General features: G+C 40.3%; 1 protein-coding gene across 1 annotated transcript in view; it reads left to right on the forward strand.

Annotated features, from left to right (window-relative positions):
• LOC126195755 (serine/threonine-protein phosphatase 6 regulatory ankyrin repeat subunit A) overlaps nucleotides 1–18915 on the forward strand; it is a 427181-nt gene that overhangs the window by 403140 nt on the left and 5126 nt on the right. The window contains exons 21-22 of the mRNA XM_049934383.1: nucleotides 7882–8232; nucleotides 8657–8782. Coding sequence (XP_049790340.1) covers nucleotides 7882–8232; nucleotides 8657–8782 — 477 coding nt within the window. The remainder of the gene's footprint in view (nucleotides 1–7881; nucleotides 8233–8656; nucleotides 8783–18915) is intronic.

Genomic DNA, 18915 nt, shown 5'->3' on the forward strand with positions numbered 1-18915 from the left:
TGCATGCACATAGTGTGCCTTGACAAGTTGTGATTATGCCATTTTTTCAAATGATGCAAGGTGTTAAGTGCAGAGATGTTTCCATGAGGCTTTTAACCTACAGTGTGTGGAGCATGTAGTTCAGGCCAGACAGGTTCTGTGATGTTTTCAGTAAGTCCAAGCTGTCCTAGGTGCAACATTCTTTCAGGAAAATCAGATTGTCCAACACTATTCACCAATGTATTTACTCATAAAGCACATGATGGCAACACACAACTATACCAACATAACTTGTCCCAGCTTACCAAACTACAATCACTGCAAAAACTACTGTTTTATTTGTGGTAACAGTGCAAACATTTGACTAAACAATTTTCGAACATTGGCCAACTGAGTCACTGTAAAAGACAAGAAACAGTTAATCCAATGTCAATGTGTCAAACTATTCATTCTGCACAAACTGAAGCTACATAAGGGATTAACTTGTTAGAGTCCCACAGTCAGGTGAAGGAAAATAAAAAGAGTGAGAGGGACATGAATCTTTTGGAATTGAATGAAATTCACCTTCCCTTTCCATGTGAAAAATAGGAAATATTTGCACTTATCAGATGGCAGCAGATGTAAGTGTGGAAGTGGTACAAATATTAAGTTTTCAAAAGAGTGTATCTTTAATTGAAAAGAGAGAGAAAAGGGCTGTGTTGTAACAGACAAACATTTGTGCTAAACTGCAACTCAAACCTGGATAACGGTAATCAGTCAGTGTTTAACTCTTTGGAGACTGACCACTTAGAAGAATACTGGGCTAGGAAACTGGCCTGGTGAAAGTCTTTCGATTGGATGCCACTTCGGCAACTTGCGTGCCCTTAAAACCAGTGGCACCCAGTTTTCTCTGGATGAATACCCATCAAAGTACTAGCAAGGGCCAGTGTTGCTTAACTATGGTGATGAGCAGGAACCAGTGTTACCAACACGACAAGGCCATTAGCTATAACAAATTTTAAAATACTGATGACAGAAACTATAATTATCCTCGCAAGAAAAAACTGTAAGGTGAGGTATTGAGCAAATTCTTCCTCTCAAGCTTCCAAAATTTCTTGCTCACTCAACAGATGTGACACATTTGTAGAAGAATTACAGTAAACTGTGAAACCTAATGACTACATTTACAAAATTATGTCAATGTGATCATATTGGCTCAACTGTTCACAGCAGCTGCTATTACATTCACTAATGTTTCTTTTGAAATAATTCTGGAAACTGACAACAGGAGGTAGCACCAGTCAAGGAACATGTAGGAAGACGTCTATACATTGTTCTCATGTGAAACAAATCTGGCTTTCAAGGGACAGGTGGCTCACGCATCAAGAAACTCGTGCCCTGACCTGTACTCGGGTGCAGTCTTTTTAACACAAAATTGTGGCATTTCCACAGCGTTACCTACATATTAGTTTATCTGAAAACACCTCCAGGTCTGGCTCAAATTTTCATTGCTACTGATGTTGCTTCTTCTATCTCCAAACACCGCTACCCACAGTTCCCCCACAGGGTGTATGGGAATACTATTGGAAAACCATGGCCTACCAAGTCATAAGGATATACAGTAGACCAACTGTGTTAAACACATTAAAATAAAATAGAGTCAGAGGGGATGAAATCAGTGAAGATGCAATAATATGAAATGAAATCATAACAATTGTTCAAAAATGTGAAACCTGCAACGTGATGAATACACTGTGAAAAATGAAAACTTGTGCCAAACCACTTCACAAACCCAGAACATCTCCTTATTGTGAGCAGCTGCCTAGGCTATTGGACTGCCTAAGCAAACCTCCATGCTTGAGTCACACTATCATTGGCATTAATGTTCCTTCCTGTAAGTCCTGAGGGCTACAACCAGAGGTCCTTCCAAATGGTATGTGGGGGAGCACCACTGGAGTGACCAGATTTGGTGGGTGATGGCTTTGTCGGCTAAAGGGATGTATATGGATTGACTTAAATTCATTGAAATGAAACAAATAGTATCAGTGGGAGTGAAATCAATGAAGATGCAACAATATGAAATTAGATCCCTGAAAAACTACTCAGAAATCTGAACCAGCAATGTACTGAATATGTTGTGAGAAATAACTTTGTGCCATACTGAAACTTAAACATACATCGTGTGCTTATTATTGCGGCCCAGCGCACCGGCTTATGTACAGCTGTTTGCACGTGGCACAGCACTTGTGCCAAGTCAAGTCAGCCGTGCATGCATGCGCTGTTTAATCACAAGCACATACTGTATAGGGTTACAACACTCCTTCCCCCTTTGGGGAAAACTATTCACTGTGGAGATGCCCATGTCTTCATCAGATGGAGCTAACTGCTGGAGCATGTGTCATGCTGTCATAGGTATCAGTGTCATAGGAGAATACAGTCCAAAATCGCACGGGCATCACAGGTGTGGCGCGAACTCCCCCATCAGGCACCGGTGATGGAGGCTCCATATCCATGTTCACATCTGGCACTCAGAAACAGAGGCGGTGGCGGCAGAAATGGTGGCAACATGGGCTGGGGAGATGGAGACAACCAGTTGCTAATTGCTCTGCCTGGCAGTGGCACCCAGATCAAAGAAGGACACAGGAGCTGAGGGGGCATAGACCACACTGTGAGGGTCAGTGCAGATGGTGGAGGCAGCCGCAGGAGTGTTGGAGTCTCTGGCACATAGTCAGTCACATGTGGGAGGAGCTGCTCATAGTGTCAGGACACAAGCCATTAGAGGTGCACATGACACAGAGTCAGGGACCTCTGCAATGATGGATGACCACTTAGTGGTGCTGGCCAAACATGTAGGCTCAGATGGTGGAGCCCAAATGGAACACATCCAAGGTGGATGCCAGCTGGTAGCCAGGACTTGGCCAGAGCAGATAAAGCAGCATACGGGGCTGGCAGCCGTGAAGCAGTTCCACCGGGCTATGGTCGCCAATGACAGTGAACCTTTAGGAGCTCAACAACCTATCAAGGATTTCCTCAGAAGAAGACTAGGTGACATATTTTTTCATTTGAGTTTTTAGTCATTTCACCTCACCATTTGACTGAGGACAAAATGAAGGGGCTGTAACATGCCAAATACCACTCTTTGAACAAAAATCTTCAAAATCTTGAGACACAAATTGCAGGTTGGTGTCTGTCACAAGCATGTATGGTAATCTTACCAAAGAAAAAATCTTTGTGAGGCCCATGACTGTAGCCACAGTGGTTGTTGATGGGCAACAAACCACATAAGGAAAATTTGAGAAACCATCAACTAGTACAATCCAGAAGGAGTTAAGGGATGGATTCGCAAAATCACCATTAATACACTCCAAAGGGCGCTGGGGGGTACAGGCCATGAGGAAAGAGAGGCCCATGGTGCTGCCCGATGGGTGGCGCACTGCAAGCAGACTGACAACACACACCTGATTTTATTGTCAATACCACTAAAATGTGTCAGTGGGCTAGCAACTTTGTATGAGAAATATCTCAGTAATCCATGTGGGGAAGGTGCATAACATCCCGCCACAGTGCGGACAGGACCACAACACTGGGAGCTGACTCTTCAGTATCCAACAATAGCACACATCAAGAACTGAGCAGCAGTATTGGAGAGCATAATAATTACACAAAGGGTCTGACAACTGGTGCAGTGGTTTATCTGGCAAGCCAAGGTAGACAAAGGGAACAACCTGATGCAAGACAGAATTGGCTGTGACAGCTGCAGACAGTTGAAAATTGGTAATGGGAAAACCATCAACAGTGTTTTGGCTTTGATGTGTAAATGGAAACACAAAGTTCATCCTGATCAAGTGCAAGGTCAGGACCAGTCAACAACTGAGAAAGAGCACCAGCATTAGCATGTTATGCTGTGGGGTGGAAGGCAGTCTTGTAGTTATAGCACAACAGAAACAAGAGCTCAGTGTTGCAGGCGATGGGCCGCTTTGTCTGGAAGAGATGCCAAGGGATGAAAAAGAGAAACCAGACATTTATGATCAGTAATGAAATGAAATTTAGAACAGTAGATGAAAACATGAAATTTTTTGAGTGGGTACACAATAGCAAGTGCTTCTTTTTCCATCTGGGAGTAGTGCTGTTGTGCCTGATTCAGGGTGTTTGAAGTGTATGCAACAGTGTGTTAGTCATCCATGCATTTTTGCATGAGAATGGCTCCTAGAAGGTAATTAAGCAAGGTGCTGAATGTAATTTCGACTTCAATAGGATAAAAGCACACTCACAGGCAAGTGACTAGTGTAAAACCCTTACATGAGAGAGCATGAAGGTCCTGAGCCACTGTGGTCACATCATGAAGAAATTTATGGCAGTACAGAATCTTATTTAGCCCACCAAAAATGACATAAACACAGGAAGACAGGTGCGGACTCTATTGAGGGTGACTGAGGACCTTGCTTCTGAATGTCTGCAATATCTCCGTGACAGTGTTATCTATATGAGGCCCTTTCATTTTCATGGTACAAATGACTGCACTGGTGAGCTGCCCTGATAGTTTTGAGTTGATTGCTTTGTGATGAGTGATCAAGGTTTGTGTGAAAACTGCACTTTCACCATTTTCCTATGGTGCAGCAAGTTGATACAAAGGGGACCCTTTTAGTCATGGAAGGAGGTGAGCATATCCTTTTCACCCTTGTGTGCATGGTCTTGGAGTTTTTGGGTAGCAGTGAGTTTGCCTGCTTCCACTGGAGACTTTATCGTTTTGACTCGGACTCAAAGTGATGACTCCACATCTCATCTCCAGTGACCACTCAAGACCAGAACTCATTCACTTACTTGGCATAGTGCTGCAGATGTTCAAGAGAGAGTCCCACTCAATATGCTTCCTCTGATAGCTGAAGACTTTTTGAAATTTCAATCTGTATTTAATGAGGCATCAACACTTCTGATGCTTGATCCGGCCTCTGCTGCATTGGCTGCTACTGTAATTCACTTGTCTGGAATAATGAGGGCATTCACCTGCTGGACAAAGGCACCAGCAAAGTGGTGTGGCATTCCAGACTGAGTATAACCAACCATTACCATCTGTCATTCCCTCAGTCATTTGTGCCACACCCTGACCATTGCAAAAGACATGCAGTGCTCTCCGTACACATGTGTCATTTTTTGATGAATCTTCATTCCTCACGTTCCTTCTGCTGTCAGGAAGTAAATTATACCTCATCGGTCTCCTTTTGAAGTCTCCTTTTCATTGCTTTGAGCACAACTGTGAAGCAATGGACATTGACACATGTGCATGCTCACTCTGTCATCATGGAGGTATGTGCTCATGTCCTTTAGTGGTGAGTTTGGAACCTCAGCAAGCACTCTAATAGGGACAGCACCCTCTTCTTCAGGAAATGACACAATGATATTTTCAGCCATTTACAGTCTCCAGATCTCTTCTTTTTGAATGCACTGTATGTTTTAATCGAAGTATAGATGGAGAGTGCAATGATCCGCATGTATATGGCCTCAGATTTGAGTTTATCTTCTCATGGTTATCAGTTTCTGCACCTGAAATAGATTTATGTATGACTATGGTGGTGCAGTATGATCAGCCATTGTAGCAGATGTTGCAGGCTTGCTTAACACTGGAATTGAAATTCTTCTACATATATAGAACTCTTATCAATAAATAAGAAGACTTTCTCCTTTAACAATTTTCATACATTGTTTCATAACATACATTAAATTTGCGTCACAAACACTGTCTTCACGTATGCGTACACCATAATTACTCAACCACGCAAACAATTGGGTTTCCACTCATCTGGTACGAGATGTTCCTGGGGAGGGTCCACTGGGGCTCGAACCACACAGTAACCCTCGGTTCAGTGTGGGGCGGCAGTGGGGTGGGTGGACTGCTGTGGCCCGTTGTGGAGTTGTGAACCACAGTGGGCTGTGGCAGGACGCAGCCTCTCCATTGTTTCTAGGTCCCCAGTTTATATATACAATACAATACATTAAATTCCAAATGAGACTTTGCACCATAAGGAACGTCTCATTACACGCGAAAACGCTTAACAAAAACTCCAAAAAGTTTCAACTAAACAGCTAAATTTTTTAAAGATTTCCATCATCATTTGTCTGGTAGGTTGATACAGTGTTAAACATCACTCTGCCGGAGTAATATGTAAGACCACAGGAGGATCTTCCATTTCATTTCAGTTAATTTAATTCAATTGGAAATATGATTATAGTTCAAATAAAGTAACTATCAGTTAACAGATTGCAATGGAAGGGCAGTGTTGCCAGCATGTGACTGGCCACACTTGACGAGCTCTGCATCTACCTTCAAAACAGGCAACACATGGGATGCTTTGCATTTGAGAAAGATCTGTTATTGGCTTGTGGTTGGCCCCTGCCACTTGACATACTGAAATGTCAGTCACCAAATTACTTTAATTGAAGTATAGTTTGGGAGTCTCTTCCATTGTTTCATACTTTGTCTCCTTTGATCTGGGATCCCTGGATGATGTTCTTATGTAGTTGTTGAATGATTCTAATTCTTTGCAACCATTTTTTCTCTTTTTCCAGATTAGGGAAGCTGCATTTTATTTATCCTTGCCTTTGCCTGCTACAAAAGTGGAAGTTTTTTCTGTTGATATTGTATTGTAATTTAATTTTGAAAAACACTTGCTTCATAGATTCAGTTTTCATTTACTGCTTTTGTTACTACTTTATGATCACCCTTTCCTCTCCTTGTAGTCACATAATATTATAATGAATATACAGCTTCAAACATTTGCAGAACTGCTTTCTCGTTTCAGCTACAGCATTGTTGTAGTCTGAACTGCACATTTGTGTTCAGCTTTTCATTGATGTAAATATCTGAAAAAGATAACTTATTTTTAAAAAATTTTTCAAAAAAAAATAGGGCTTCCATACTGGGTATACCTTGAATGACTTTTGGGAAATCAACATCATTCTTACCTTATAAACTGAATGTTTAGATATTGTTCCCATGACTAAAAATCATTCTACATATTGAATTTTTTGATGTTTTTGCCGACATTACTTTCTGTTACCTCATAAATAAGTTAAAAAATAAGAACTTGGGACTTTCTTTCTACAGAAATACAAATGTTTGTACTGAATTACTTTATTCATCAACCAAATGTTATAAATTCTTGTGGAGAACAGGTGCTCTCTGGAGAAAAGATGCTCAGAACATTGATCTATTTTTTTTTATTTATTTATTTTTTTTAATTTTTTTCCCCTCCTCCTTCCTGTTTAGTAATCTGTCATCCTTTCCTGTTTACTTTTTGCTCTTTTCCATTTACAGTTTGGCCCCATCCTCTTTCTCCCCCCCCCCCCCCCCCCTGTTCACCTTAAGCACTTTTCCGTACTTACCATACCACATTTTCTTATTTTTCCCTAATCTCTCATACCCTCATTTCCATCTTGCATCAACAGTGTTTCTAAATCTAATTTTTTGCATTTTTTGATTAATTTCCTTTTCCTAGTATACAACAATTGGCTCTATGAATCTTTAACAAACATAATACTGTATCAGCGGCATGCTGTTCTGGTTTTGCAATGTTATCAGTAGTGAAAGAGTTTGCAGAATGAATCTTTCACTTTTTGCACAGTTTCAATCTGCCAGGAAGTTTCATTGAATTAGTTTCTTTTAAAGACTTTGTCTTTTCCACTACACAGATTTTAAAATATTTTTCTTTGAAATTTTTGATGACATATATTTTGATTTTCACAGAAATGTTTAAGTATTACATTATTTTAGATTAAAATAAAATGATATTTTTAACTTTATATTTATAACATAAAATCATTAGAGTAAACCTTTTGTTTAAAGTAGTACCATTGAAAAATTTTGCTGCTGCCAAAACGACCACTACATTCTGAAAACTGAGTTGTCTTTTTTTGTGCCTATTTCAGTTTATCTCACACCACTGGAAGCATTTGAATTGCTGTTTTTTGCTGTGTTTGGGATGACAACTGTTGAAAATGTCAGAAAACATAGTAACAAGACTCAACCAGATTGGACGAATGCTCTCTTTAAGGGCATGTTCATGGTGTACATGCTGGTGTCTGTTGTTGTATTGATAAATCTGCTTATTGCTATGATGAGTGACACATACCAGCGTATCCAAGCACAGTCAGATATTGAGTGGAAATATGGTTTAGCAAAGCTAATTCGCAATATGCATCGTACTACAACCACTCCGTCACCATTAAATCTCATTACGTCATGGCTTCTTTACTTCCTTCGTTTATGCAAGCAGAAGAGTAAGTTGTTATACTGTTATGTTGTAAGAGTCATACATGTAATCTGATCTGCTAGTAGTTTTCTACAGCAGTATATTACATGCTACACCTAAAAGCAAGTTTTCAAGTATATCCTTTGCATGTGAATAAAAATCAATAGCTTATGCATACTCATTTCTTAACAAGTGTATCACTTTTATTAGAGTATATGAATTAAATTTACCGATACTGTAACAAAGTTTTAGAAAAGCAGCTCTAGAACTAAAATGAAGGCTTCTGAAAATAAAAAGTTGTTGTAGCTAGCTTATATAAAAGGAAAGTTGATATGAACTATTAAAATGTTATGTCATATTTTTAGATTTAAAAACTAGCTGCACAGTTACATTAATGATATAATTATTTTAAACATAAAGTTACAATAACATGGTTACCTTGAACTTTTCAGTGACAAAACGTAAGAGACCCAGTCTGGTGCAAATGATGGGTCTCCAGAGGTCTAGAGCCAGTGCAAGATCAAAAATGGGAGCAAAATGGCTAGCAAAAGTTAAGAAAGGCCAAGTTGCTCCTAAAGGTATGAAAGTCTTACCAGGCATACCAAAAGTATTTTCTTTTTTATGCAAGTCATTGTTTCTTGATGCTAATTTAGATGTTATTGTAAAAAAAAAATCAACAATTCCAAGTCAATCCAGATGAGGGGCAATAATGACACTATTATACACCGTATAGGGGAGGTGTTGAGTCACAGACAAGCATAGCAAAAAGACCACTAACTATGTTTTTGGCCAACAGGTCTTCTTTGGAATTAGACTACACACACACACACACACACACACACACACACACACACACACACACACACACACACAGATGCAACACACACACTCATGACCACTATTGTTACTGGCTGCCAGGGGCACAGAGAGAAACAGAGAGAGAAATTACATGGAATACAAGATCACAAATTGATCGAGCTAAAATATCAGATATCTATTGATTCACATATTCCACTATTATTGTATCACAACCATTATTATCATTCAATTCCTTAAACTATTATTGATGAACTTATTTATTCTCACACTTGGGTGTCACGTGCACCTTGCAAGAAAGAACAGAGAACAGGGTAGGCCAAGGGAAGTTAGGTACAGAAGGGAACAAAGTTCCTTCCTTCCTTCCTCCCCCCCCCCCCCTCCTCTCTCTCATAAACGCTCTCTCTCTCTCTCTCTCTCTCTCACACACACACACACACACTAAACTGTAGATCCCATTAATGATGACGTCCTTCAAGGATATGATACGAATGATTTATGCATGAAAATGTCATTTGTTGTCAAGTCTTTATTAATGACTTAGAGATGCTCCCTCTTTTTATATCGTAAATGGATGCAATTTTACCTTAAGTTACTGCAGTTCTAATTTTAATACTAGTATTCATGTTATTTAGTGTGCACAGTTGCAGAATAAAGATTTTTTACAATCAGAAAGCATAAACAGTCCATTTATGTGCTATAATTTTCCTAGTATAAGACCAAACCCTCTAACATTCTCTCACACACGGGCACCAAATTCACACCTCATGCCATACCAACATTGAGTATTTGTGGTCAGCTGGCTGGTTAGGGGATGGCAAGGGAAAATGAAGAGGGTAAGGGAGTGGGAATGTAGCAGTCAAGCAGGGGAGCTGGTGGACGCTTAGGCCATGGGTATGTTGGTGGGCTGTGGCAACTTGCACAATTTGAAGGAGCTGCTGCTGAGTGGTGTTGTGTAATTTAAGATTCTCAGGAGTAACATGTTCCAATATTATTCTCTTAGTTCAACAAAAGATGCTTGTGAAAGTGGAAGACATATTTTAGGCAGTAGATAGTGAACATGGCAACTGTGGTACACACTTATGTTGACCTGTGCAGAAATGATGAACGAAGCACAGACACAGGTCATTGGCAAAGCACAACAGCAATTGAGTGTCTCCATCTGCTGTGAAGGGGCCGCTTGTGCTTTGCATTGTGACCTGGCAGTTTTTTGGATGGCAGAGAGAAGAGGCACTGTCTACAGTGTAAACGTACAAGAAAACAATTGAAAGAGTCTTGATGTCTGGTATATAACATGGCCTAATGTACATACAGGACAAATGTAACTGTCACATGTTGTGTCACTGCCAAGTAACATAGCTCAGTGAAACTTGGACTGTACATGGAAAGAACTGCCACAATATAGCACAGAAGGCAAGAGAAAGAAATGCACAATAAGGTGAACACATATGACCTTATATTCAAAGAAAATAGTTACACAGAAGTCACCGTGATTTATGATTATCCACTAGGTATTACAAAAGGCCAGACATGTTTCTGAATAGGATGTGTGATCACTATGGACAGCAGTGCATGCTGTGCAACATGCTCCCATGCTGGCCATAAAGTTGGTAAGAGGTTCTTGTGGGAGGGCATTGCATTCCTCCATCACCATGGTTAACAACTGCTGAATGGTCATTGGTGCATGTGGACATTCTGCAAAACATCTCCCTAATGCCTTCCACATGTGCTCAGTGGAATTTAGGTCATGGGATGTACAGGCCAGTTCAACAACTGTTCTTATTGTCAGCCATAAAAACAAAGTCAGGGTCGAATGCAACCCTGGAAAGACACACAGGGAAGGAGTAAAGTGTCACAATAATGTTGACAGGTGCATTAGTGTGTTCAAAGATTTAGAGGTCAGTGCACCCATGTAACATTACGCCTTCCTACACCAGACTATGTTTACCACTAAAACAAACATGTAAACAATGTTTTTGTGTGCATTACGTGTTCCCACCTCTCATCATATGAGGGTATGTCTAGAATCACTACTCAAACAGAATCTGCTCCAGTCTGAGAAGATCACACAAGCCCACTCCTCATTGTTCCAGTCCCTGTGCTCATGGTACTATCACAAAAGCTGCTGCTGCTGTGAGGGTGTTTATGGAGCACAATGTACTGGTCATCTGGCAAAAAGACTATTTCAAATAACTTCCGGGAATTCAGCCAGGTAACACTTTCAGCAACCGCCGATATTTCGGCGGGAGAACACCCCGCCATTTTCAAGGCAAACTGCAACGGACAGGTGGTGTACATGCAAATTTAATAGTATTAAATTTGCATGTACGCCGCCTGTCCGTTGCAGTTTGCCTTGAAAATGGCGGGGTGTTCTCCCGCCGAAATATTGGCGGTTGCTGAAAGTGTTACCTGGCTGAATTCCCGGAAGTTATTTGAAAGTTGTATACGCCAGGAGAAACTCAGGTCTCAAAAAGACTATTCCCCATGCAGTCACTGTGCCAATGGGAAGCATGACATTGCATTTCTTGCAGTCCTGTTATATGTAACTACAATTGCACCCATTGTCTGATGGTCATTCTAGCTTGTTGCATAATGTTGTTGTCATGCTGCCACTGTTGATCAAGGTCAACCACCTCCTCTCCTTTGGGCAGCAGTGCCTGTGGTTTGCAACACTCCCCATGCACATGAAACAGTTTTGTGAGCAATACCAAAGCCGTGGGCTACATACATCTCACTGCATCCTTCTTCCAGCTTTCTGATGATTCTGCTCATGTAAAGTCATCCAGCTGTTGTCTCTGAGCCATGCTATAGTAAAGAACCCTACTACAGTGCATCGTGACCTCTCACTGATTGGCATGCACTGACTTCTTCTGTTCCTTCAACTACCTTCTGTTGTGTGGCCATCTCTATTTGGCAGTACAGTACTCTGACCTCACATCAAGTGACATCCAGCTTTACGTGCGTGACTGGGAGACCTCTGGCAACATGCTCCCACACTGTCATTCATTTCCACCAAGTTGTTAATATGTTATGTTACTTTACCTATCTCATTCTATTTTGCAGAGCACTGTAATTACTGCTGGAATAAATGTAGTATATCTGCATTTGGTTGTTAATTAGTAGGTGCAATGTTTTCTCTTAGTATTTAGGAACTAATCATGAAATGTGGTGGCCAATAGGTGTAATGTATCATCATTTTGCAAGAGTAATTATTTCAACTTTGCTATTGATCTGTGTTCTAATTCCTATACTCAATTTTCACTGTTATATTAAAAGAATAGTTTGGACATAGTTTTTGATTTGTTGCTGTTGCCACTTAGGTAGTGGCCAGTCTTGGACTGAATACAGATTTGATGCATGTAAAGTTCATGGGCAGGGGGCTGGAAAATGTCCCCAGTCTTTTGTTACAATAGAATCCAGTCATGATTCAGCCACTACTGTATAGCATGTTGGTGGAAGGTCTATGATGAGGAGTGGAGATTCTAATTTAAATGCTCCAGATGTCAAGATGGTACAAACCTTGATCTTGAAGAGTACTTTTATTAATGGGGTGTTGAGGTGAAATAGTCACTAGTGGGTAATCTCAAGGGAACTAGCACAACTGAATTGTTTTAGACTTGCTCAGATGTGCAAGATGCTGACTAACTTTTAATTGTGTAGGTGCTTATGAGATGAAAATGGATTATAATTCTCCCAGTCAAAAGCTGTCTGCTGTGTCAGCTAGCCAACTGGTAGAAACTTACTCCCTGCTTCCTAAGAGAGCTTGACATCCTACTGCCCTAGAGCAGTATACAGGGTGTAACAGCTAAATCTGGACAAATTTCAATTTGAATTTCCTGCCATATCGTAGTTCCACTGAAGGTGTTCTTGAAAGCCATAAACATCTAGTAAATAGTCAGAACCCCAAAATGGCCAAGACGTTACGGACAGGTGTGGAGTACAACTGAGAAACCATGATTATCAAAAGTCTTTGCACTGGACGTTCGTCCACTGAAATAGTTCAATTCTACTGGTACCTGAGATCAACTGTTTACAATATTCTGGCCAAGTATAATGCATTGGAGAAGTCTGGTGAAAGTTCTGATAACCTGGCTAGGAAACCTCATTTGAAAAAACATGTGTCAGGAATTGCAGCAGTCATCGAAAAGACTCAGGTGCTGATTTCGGAGAACCTGGAGCAATCACTTAGGAAATCGGCATCAGTATTGAATGTCAGCCAGCGAACAATGTGTCGGATGGCAGAGGAGGACCTCATATGAACCATTTAGCCCAAAACTGGCTCTCGGATAACATTGACATGTTCTGGTCAAAGGAGTTCTGGCCCCCGAATAGCCTGGATTTGGGCCCTATTGACTACTACATTTGGAGCACAGTCGAACGACTTACCTGTAAGACAAGGTACCCTAATATCGAAGCAGCATTCACCACTATGGACAGTGATATTTTAAAGAGTGCATGCAATCACTTCAGGACAAAATTAGAGGTTGAAGGGGTTACATAGGGTAATGTTACTCTTTATAGATACCGTTATGTATATGTAAAAATATTTTCAAAAAACAAAGATGCTGTAACTTACCAAATGAAAGCATTGGTATGTTGATAGAGGATAGAGACAATAACAAACACAAACACACAAACAAATTTCAAGCTTTTGCAACCGATGGTTGCTTCATCAGGAAAGAGGGAAAGACAAAAGGATGTGGGTTTTAAGGGAGAGGGTAAGGACTCATTCCAATCCCGGGAGCGGAAAGACTTACCTTAGGGGGGGAAAAGGGACAGGTACACACACACACACACACACACACACACACACACACATCCATCTGCACATATACAAACACAAGCAGACATATGTAAAGGCAAAGAGTTTGGGCAGAGATGTCAGTCAAGGCGGAAGTACAGAGGCAAAGATTTTGTTGAATGACAGTTGAGGTATGAGCGGTGGCAACTTGAAACTAGTGGAGGCTGAGGCCTGGTGGGTAATGGAAAGAGAGGATATATTGAACAGCAAGTTCCCATCTCCGGAGTTCTGATAGGTTGGTGTTAGTGGGAAGTATCCAGAAAACCCGGATGGTGTAACACTGTGCAAGATGTGCTGGCCATGCACCAAGGCATGTTTAGCCACAGGGTGATCCTCATTACCAACAAACACTCTCTGCCTGTGTCCGTTCATGTGAATGGACAGTTTGTTGCTGGTCATTCCCACATAGAAAGCTTCACAGTGTAGGCAGGTCAGTTGGTAAATCATGTGGGTGCTTTCACACGTGGCTCTGCCTTTGATCGTGTACACCTTCTGGGTTACATGACTGGAGTAGGACCGAGCGAGGTGGCGCAGTGGTTAGACACTGGACTCGCATTCGGGAGGACGACGGTTCAACCCCGCGTCCGGCCATCCTGATTTAGGTTTTCCGTGATTTCCCTAAATCGCTCCAGGCAAATGCCAGGATGGTTCCTTTGAAAGGGCACGGCCGACTTCCTTCCCCGTCCTTCCCTAATCCGATGAGACCGATGACCTCGCTGTCTGGTCTCCTTCCCCGAAACAACCAACCAACCAACTGGAGTAGGTGGTCTGGAGATGGTAACTTGCCCTTCAATATATCCTCTCTTCCCGTTACCCACCAGTACTCAACCTCCGCTAATTTCAAGTTGCCACCGCTCATACCTCATCAGTCATTCAACAACAACTTTGTCTCTGTACTTTCGCCTTGACTGACATCTCTGCCCAAACTCTTTGCCTTTAATATGTCTGCTTGTGTCTGTATGTGTGTGTGTGTGTGTGTGTGTGTGTGTGTGTGTGTGTGTGTGTGTGTGTGTGTGTGTGTACTTGTCCCTTTTTCCCCCTAAGGTAAGTCTTTCCACTCCCGGGATTGGAATGACTCCTTACCCTCTCCCTTAAAACCCACATCCTTTCATCTTTCCCTCTCCTTCCCTCTTTCCTGATGAAGCAACTGTCGGTTGCAAAAGCTTGAAATTTGTGTGTGTGTTTGTGTTTGTTATTGACTCTATCAACATACCAACACTTTCGTTTGGTAAGTTACAGCATCTTTGTTTTTAGATATATTTTTCCCACGTGGAAAGTTTCCCTCTATTATATTCATATCATTAAAAGTATTTTCATTTTCATTTGTATTTTGATTTAATAAATTTGCTTTAAAAAAATTTGTATATCCAGATTTAAGCAGTGTGCCCTGTATAAGTGAATTTAAATGTCAGTAGTAACAGGAAATATGTGTATCAAAAATATTTGCTCTAATGAAAAGGGAAGAACAACATTTGCAACGCATCACCCTCCTGTATGAAGAAGACATTTGAGACTATGATCATAAAATTATTGAAGTAACTTTAGAACACAGTGCTGCATCCTGAGACAACAGCTAAATACACAGAATAGTTTCTTAAATTGCAGGAATTAGAGGAGTACTCAGTTGTAATTGAAAAGCCAAATGCTCTCAGTGAAAATAAAGATATTGTCTCATACTGGGATATTATAAATACTGAAACAAAGAAATGTAAGAGGAATGCTCTGATGAAATAATAAGTGATGTCAAAAAAATGATAAATCATGTTGACAGTGAGCCTGAAAAACTTTCAACTTATCTACTTAGTTTGCAAGAATATTTTATGGCAGGATTCCTCTGCCTAAAAGTGCAAATGTGTGCAGCAATGTTGCCACACAATATTTATATAGGACAAACAAGTGTCACATCAGAAATGTAACAAGGCAGCACCATAAACAGGAATTGCATTCTCACATCAAGAATTCTTCATCAGTTGCTTTGCTGTTGATGCACCATAAATCTGAAACTGTTGAGTGTTTCAGCACAGAAAATGAGGGTGTGAAGCTCTTGCACACACTTTTCTATGGGAAAGTGCTTGATGATTTGTATTCTTGTTCCTGATGCATATACCTAGTGGATTGAGCTACGCCTCAAAAAAACTTGGTAACATGGATGCTCAGCATGGTTAACTGGTGGCTGTAGAGCCAACTGGCTGTGTTTGAACATTATGACTCCCTGCAGGAATTGATGGACCACATAGCAAATGCGGTACAGCATACCTCTAATACAATCATTCCACAGTATTGCAGTCAGCTTTGAAGATAGTCGCTTTCCTGGCAAAGTGAGGAATGTTGCTAAGTAAGCAGTGATGGATGTGCTGCTCTGTGAACACTGCAACTATCTAGATTGCAAAGACCATGGTTCAGCAAACTATTACAAGAGTGAGGCAAGATTATAGTGATTATTTCTGTACTGAATTAACTGTTTCATTACTTCAACACAATTGTGAGAAGTCATCAGGATTCCTGACATCACCTCCTGCAACTGTCTGGAGGAGGGAGATGTGATGCCAGTTGTGGTGGACAATTTCACTGTCAGCTTAAAACTGAATACTCATTGGAACTATTCACTGATGGATAAAAGGTGGGCTGGACTTCACATCAAACAATAAAATAGTCCACCTCAGTAGCTGTGCAGTCAGCATGGTGTATTGCTAACCGAAGGGGCTCAGATTCAAATACCAGGTGGGTCTGAGATTTTCTCCGCTCAGGAACTGGGTGTTGTACAGTTCTTACATTTATATCACCATAATTGTCATTCCACTCGAGATGACTGTATAGTCATCTTGACAGTGGAATGACAATTGTGATAATACATTCCCAAAAACTGATTTAAAAAAAATACTGAGTTCTGTTATTGCCCTTTTCTACTCTGTCTAAGGCTCATGAGACTTCATACAGCTAAGGGAAAATAGAACCTTCAAACAGGATATGACAAACACTACAACTTACAAACTGATGATGGGTGACAATTTTAGCCCCTCTCCTCTAACTAGGAAAGGACTGATGTGCTCATCTAGTTATTACAGTCTGAAAAAAGGAAGTTATTACAGTATCACATGAAAAATCTGCATATAAAAGTCCTTGGGTAAATGTCTCCTGGTCTGGATCATTCATTCATTCATTGTGCTCCATAGAGCCCATCAAGAAGAAGAACCTTCAGGGATGTGAAATGAGTCAAGGTATACATCAACACAAGACAAAGACATTGTAGAAACTTAATCTGTATGCTGTATTAACGATACTGTTATCACTATGCTGCTTTATGCCACTCATGCTTGTGCCATCTAAATTTAATCAAGTTAATCAACAAAAAAGCTCTTAATTTGTAAAAAGCAGCTGCCTCCTCAGTTTCATTATATAGCTTCTGTGCACCTGCTTTAGTAGCTGAATATTTACTGGATTACAATGGTATTTTTCAAAGAAAATATTTTTACACCTGTTAATAGAAAGTTTTATTTATAATACATTATACTTGTCAAATAGCTACATAAGAAATACTGCCACTTGCCATTTAGCTAACAGAAGTTTTCAATCACTAAATCTAGATATTCTGACAGTTTGTAGAAATAGTGGCTAATAATGAGTATTTCAAATGATCTGTTGAAATGGTTCAGTCAAACACTGTAGGATGTCAACAACAATGCAGGATGTCAATGAAAATGTAGGGCATCACTGTCAGTGATATTATGACAGCAGTTTCTGCATAAAAAAAGAGGAGAAGGAGGAATAAAAAGAAGAAGAAGAAGAAGAAGAAGAACATAAACTGTAGGAAAGTACTTGTCACCAGAACCAACAATAGAAATTATTGGTTTATGTGACATTAACTCCAGATTATTGTTCAGTTCGAGCCAACTTTGACAGAGAGAAGTTTGCAGTAAAATAACTGTAAAACAGAGGTTAATACAAGTGATTCAGGAAAGGTTATACATGTAACTATGTGCTCAGGTGGTAGAAAGCCTGGGTTGAGAGTCAAAGTATCCAGAAATGTAACAAGATCAAGAAAATGCCAGCTACTGCTTTTTCACATGGGCTACCAAGATACCAGTGAACCCAAAGGCCTTAGGAAAAAAAAGAATGCAGAGCAGCTTATCTCACTTGCAATGGCATCACAACTTTTCATCATCTTTATCTTGATTTCTGAAAAGCATTTGACTCATTACCATACTTACGCTAATTGTCAAAAGTACAATCATATGGGGTATCAAGTGAAATTTGTGACTGGACTGAGGACTTTTTGGTAGGGAGGATGCAGCATGTTATCTTGGATGGATAGTCATCATCAGATGTAGAAGTAACTTCGTATGTGCCTCAGGGAAGTGCATTGGGACCCTTGCTGTTCACGTTGTTTGTTAATGACCTTGCAGACAATATTAATAATAAAATCATTATAGGTAACTGCAGCATCTACAAAAAGCCTGAAGTACTATCTGAAAGAAGCTGCAAAAATATTCAGTCAGATCTTGATAAGATTTCCAAGTGGTGCAGAGATTGGCAACTTGCTTTAAACGTTCACAAATGTAAAATTTTGCACTTTAAAAAATGAAAAGTGTAGTATCCTATGACTGTAATACCAATGAGTCACTGTTGGAATCAGCCAACTCATACAAATACCTGGGTGTAACCATTTCTATGGATATGCAATGGAATAATCACATAGATTTAACATTGGAAAAACATGTTGTAGACTTCAGTTTATTGGTAGAATACAGGGGAAGTGCAGTCAATCTACAAAGAAGATTGCTTACGAATCACTTGCGTGACCAGTTCTAGCATATTGTTCAAGTGTGTGGGACCTGTACCAGATAGGACTAACAGGGCATATTAAATGCACACAGTTGAGCAGCATGAAAGGTCACAGGTTTGTTTAATCTGTGGGAGAAGTCAGAGAGGTACTGAAGGAACTGAACTGGAAGACTCTTGAAGATAGATGTAAACTATCCCAAGAAAGTCTATTAACAAAGTTTCAAGAACTAGCTTTAAATGATTACTCTAGCATATAGAGGCATTCAATCTTTCTTCCTACGCTCCATACATGAATGGAACAGGAAGAAACTT

The sequence above is a fragment of the Schistocerca nitens genome, chromosome 7 (genome assembly GCF_023898315.1).
Source record: "Schistocerca nitens isolate TAMUIC-IGC-003100 chromosome 7, iqSchNite1.1, whole genome shotgun sequence".
Classification (NCBI taxonomy): domain Eukaryota; kingdom Metazoa; phylum Arthropoda; class Insecta; order Orthoptera; family Acrididae; genus Schistocerca; species Schistocerca nitens.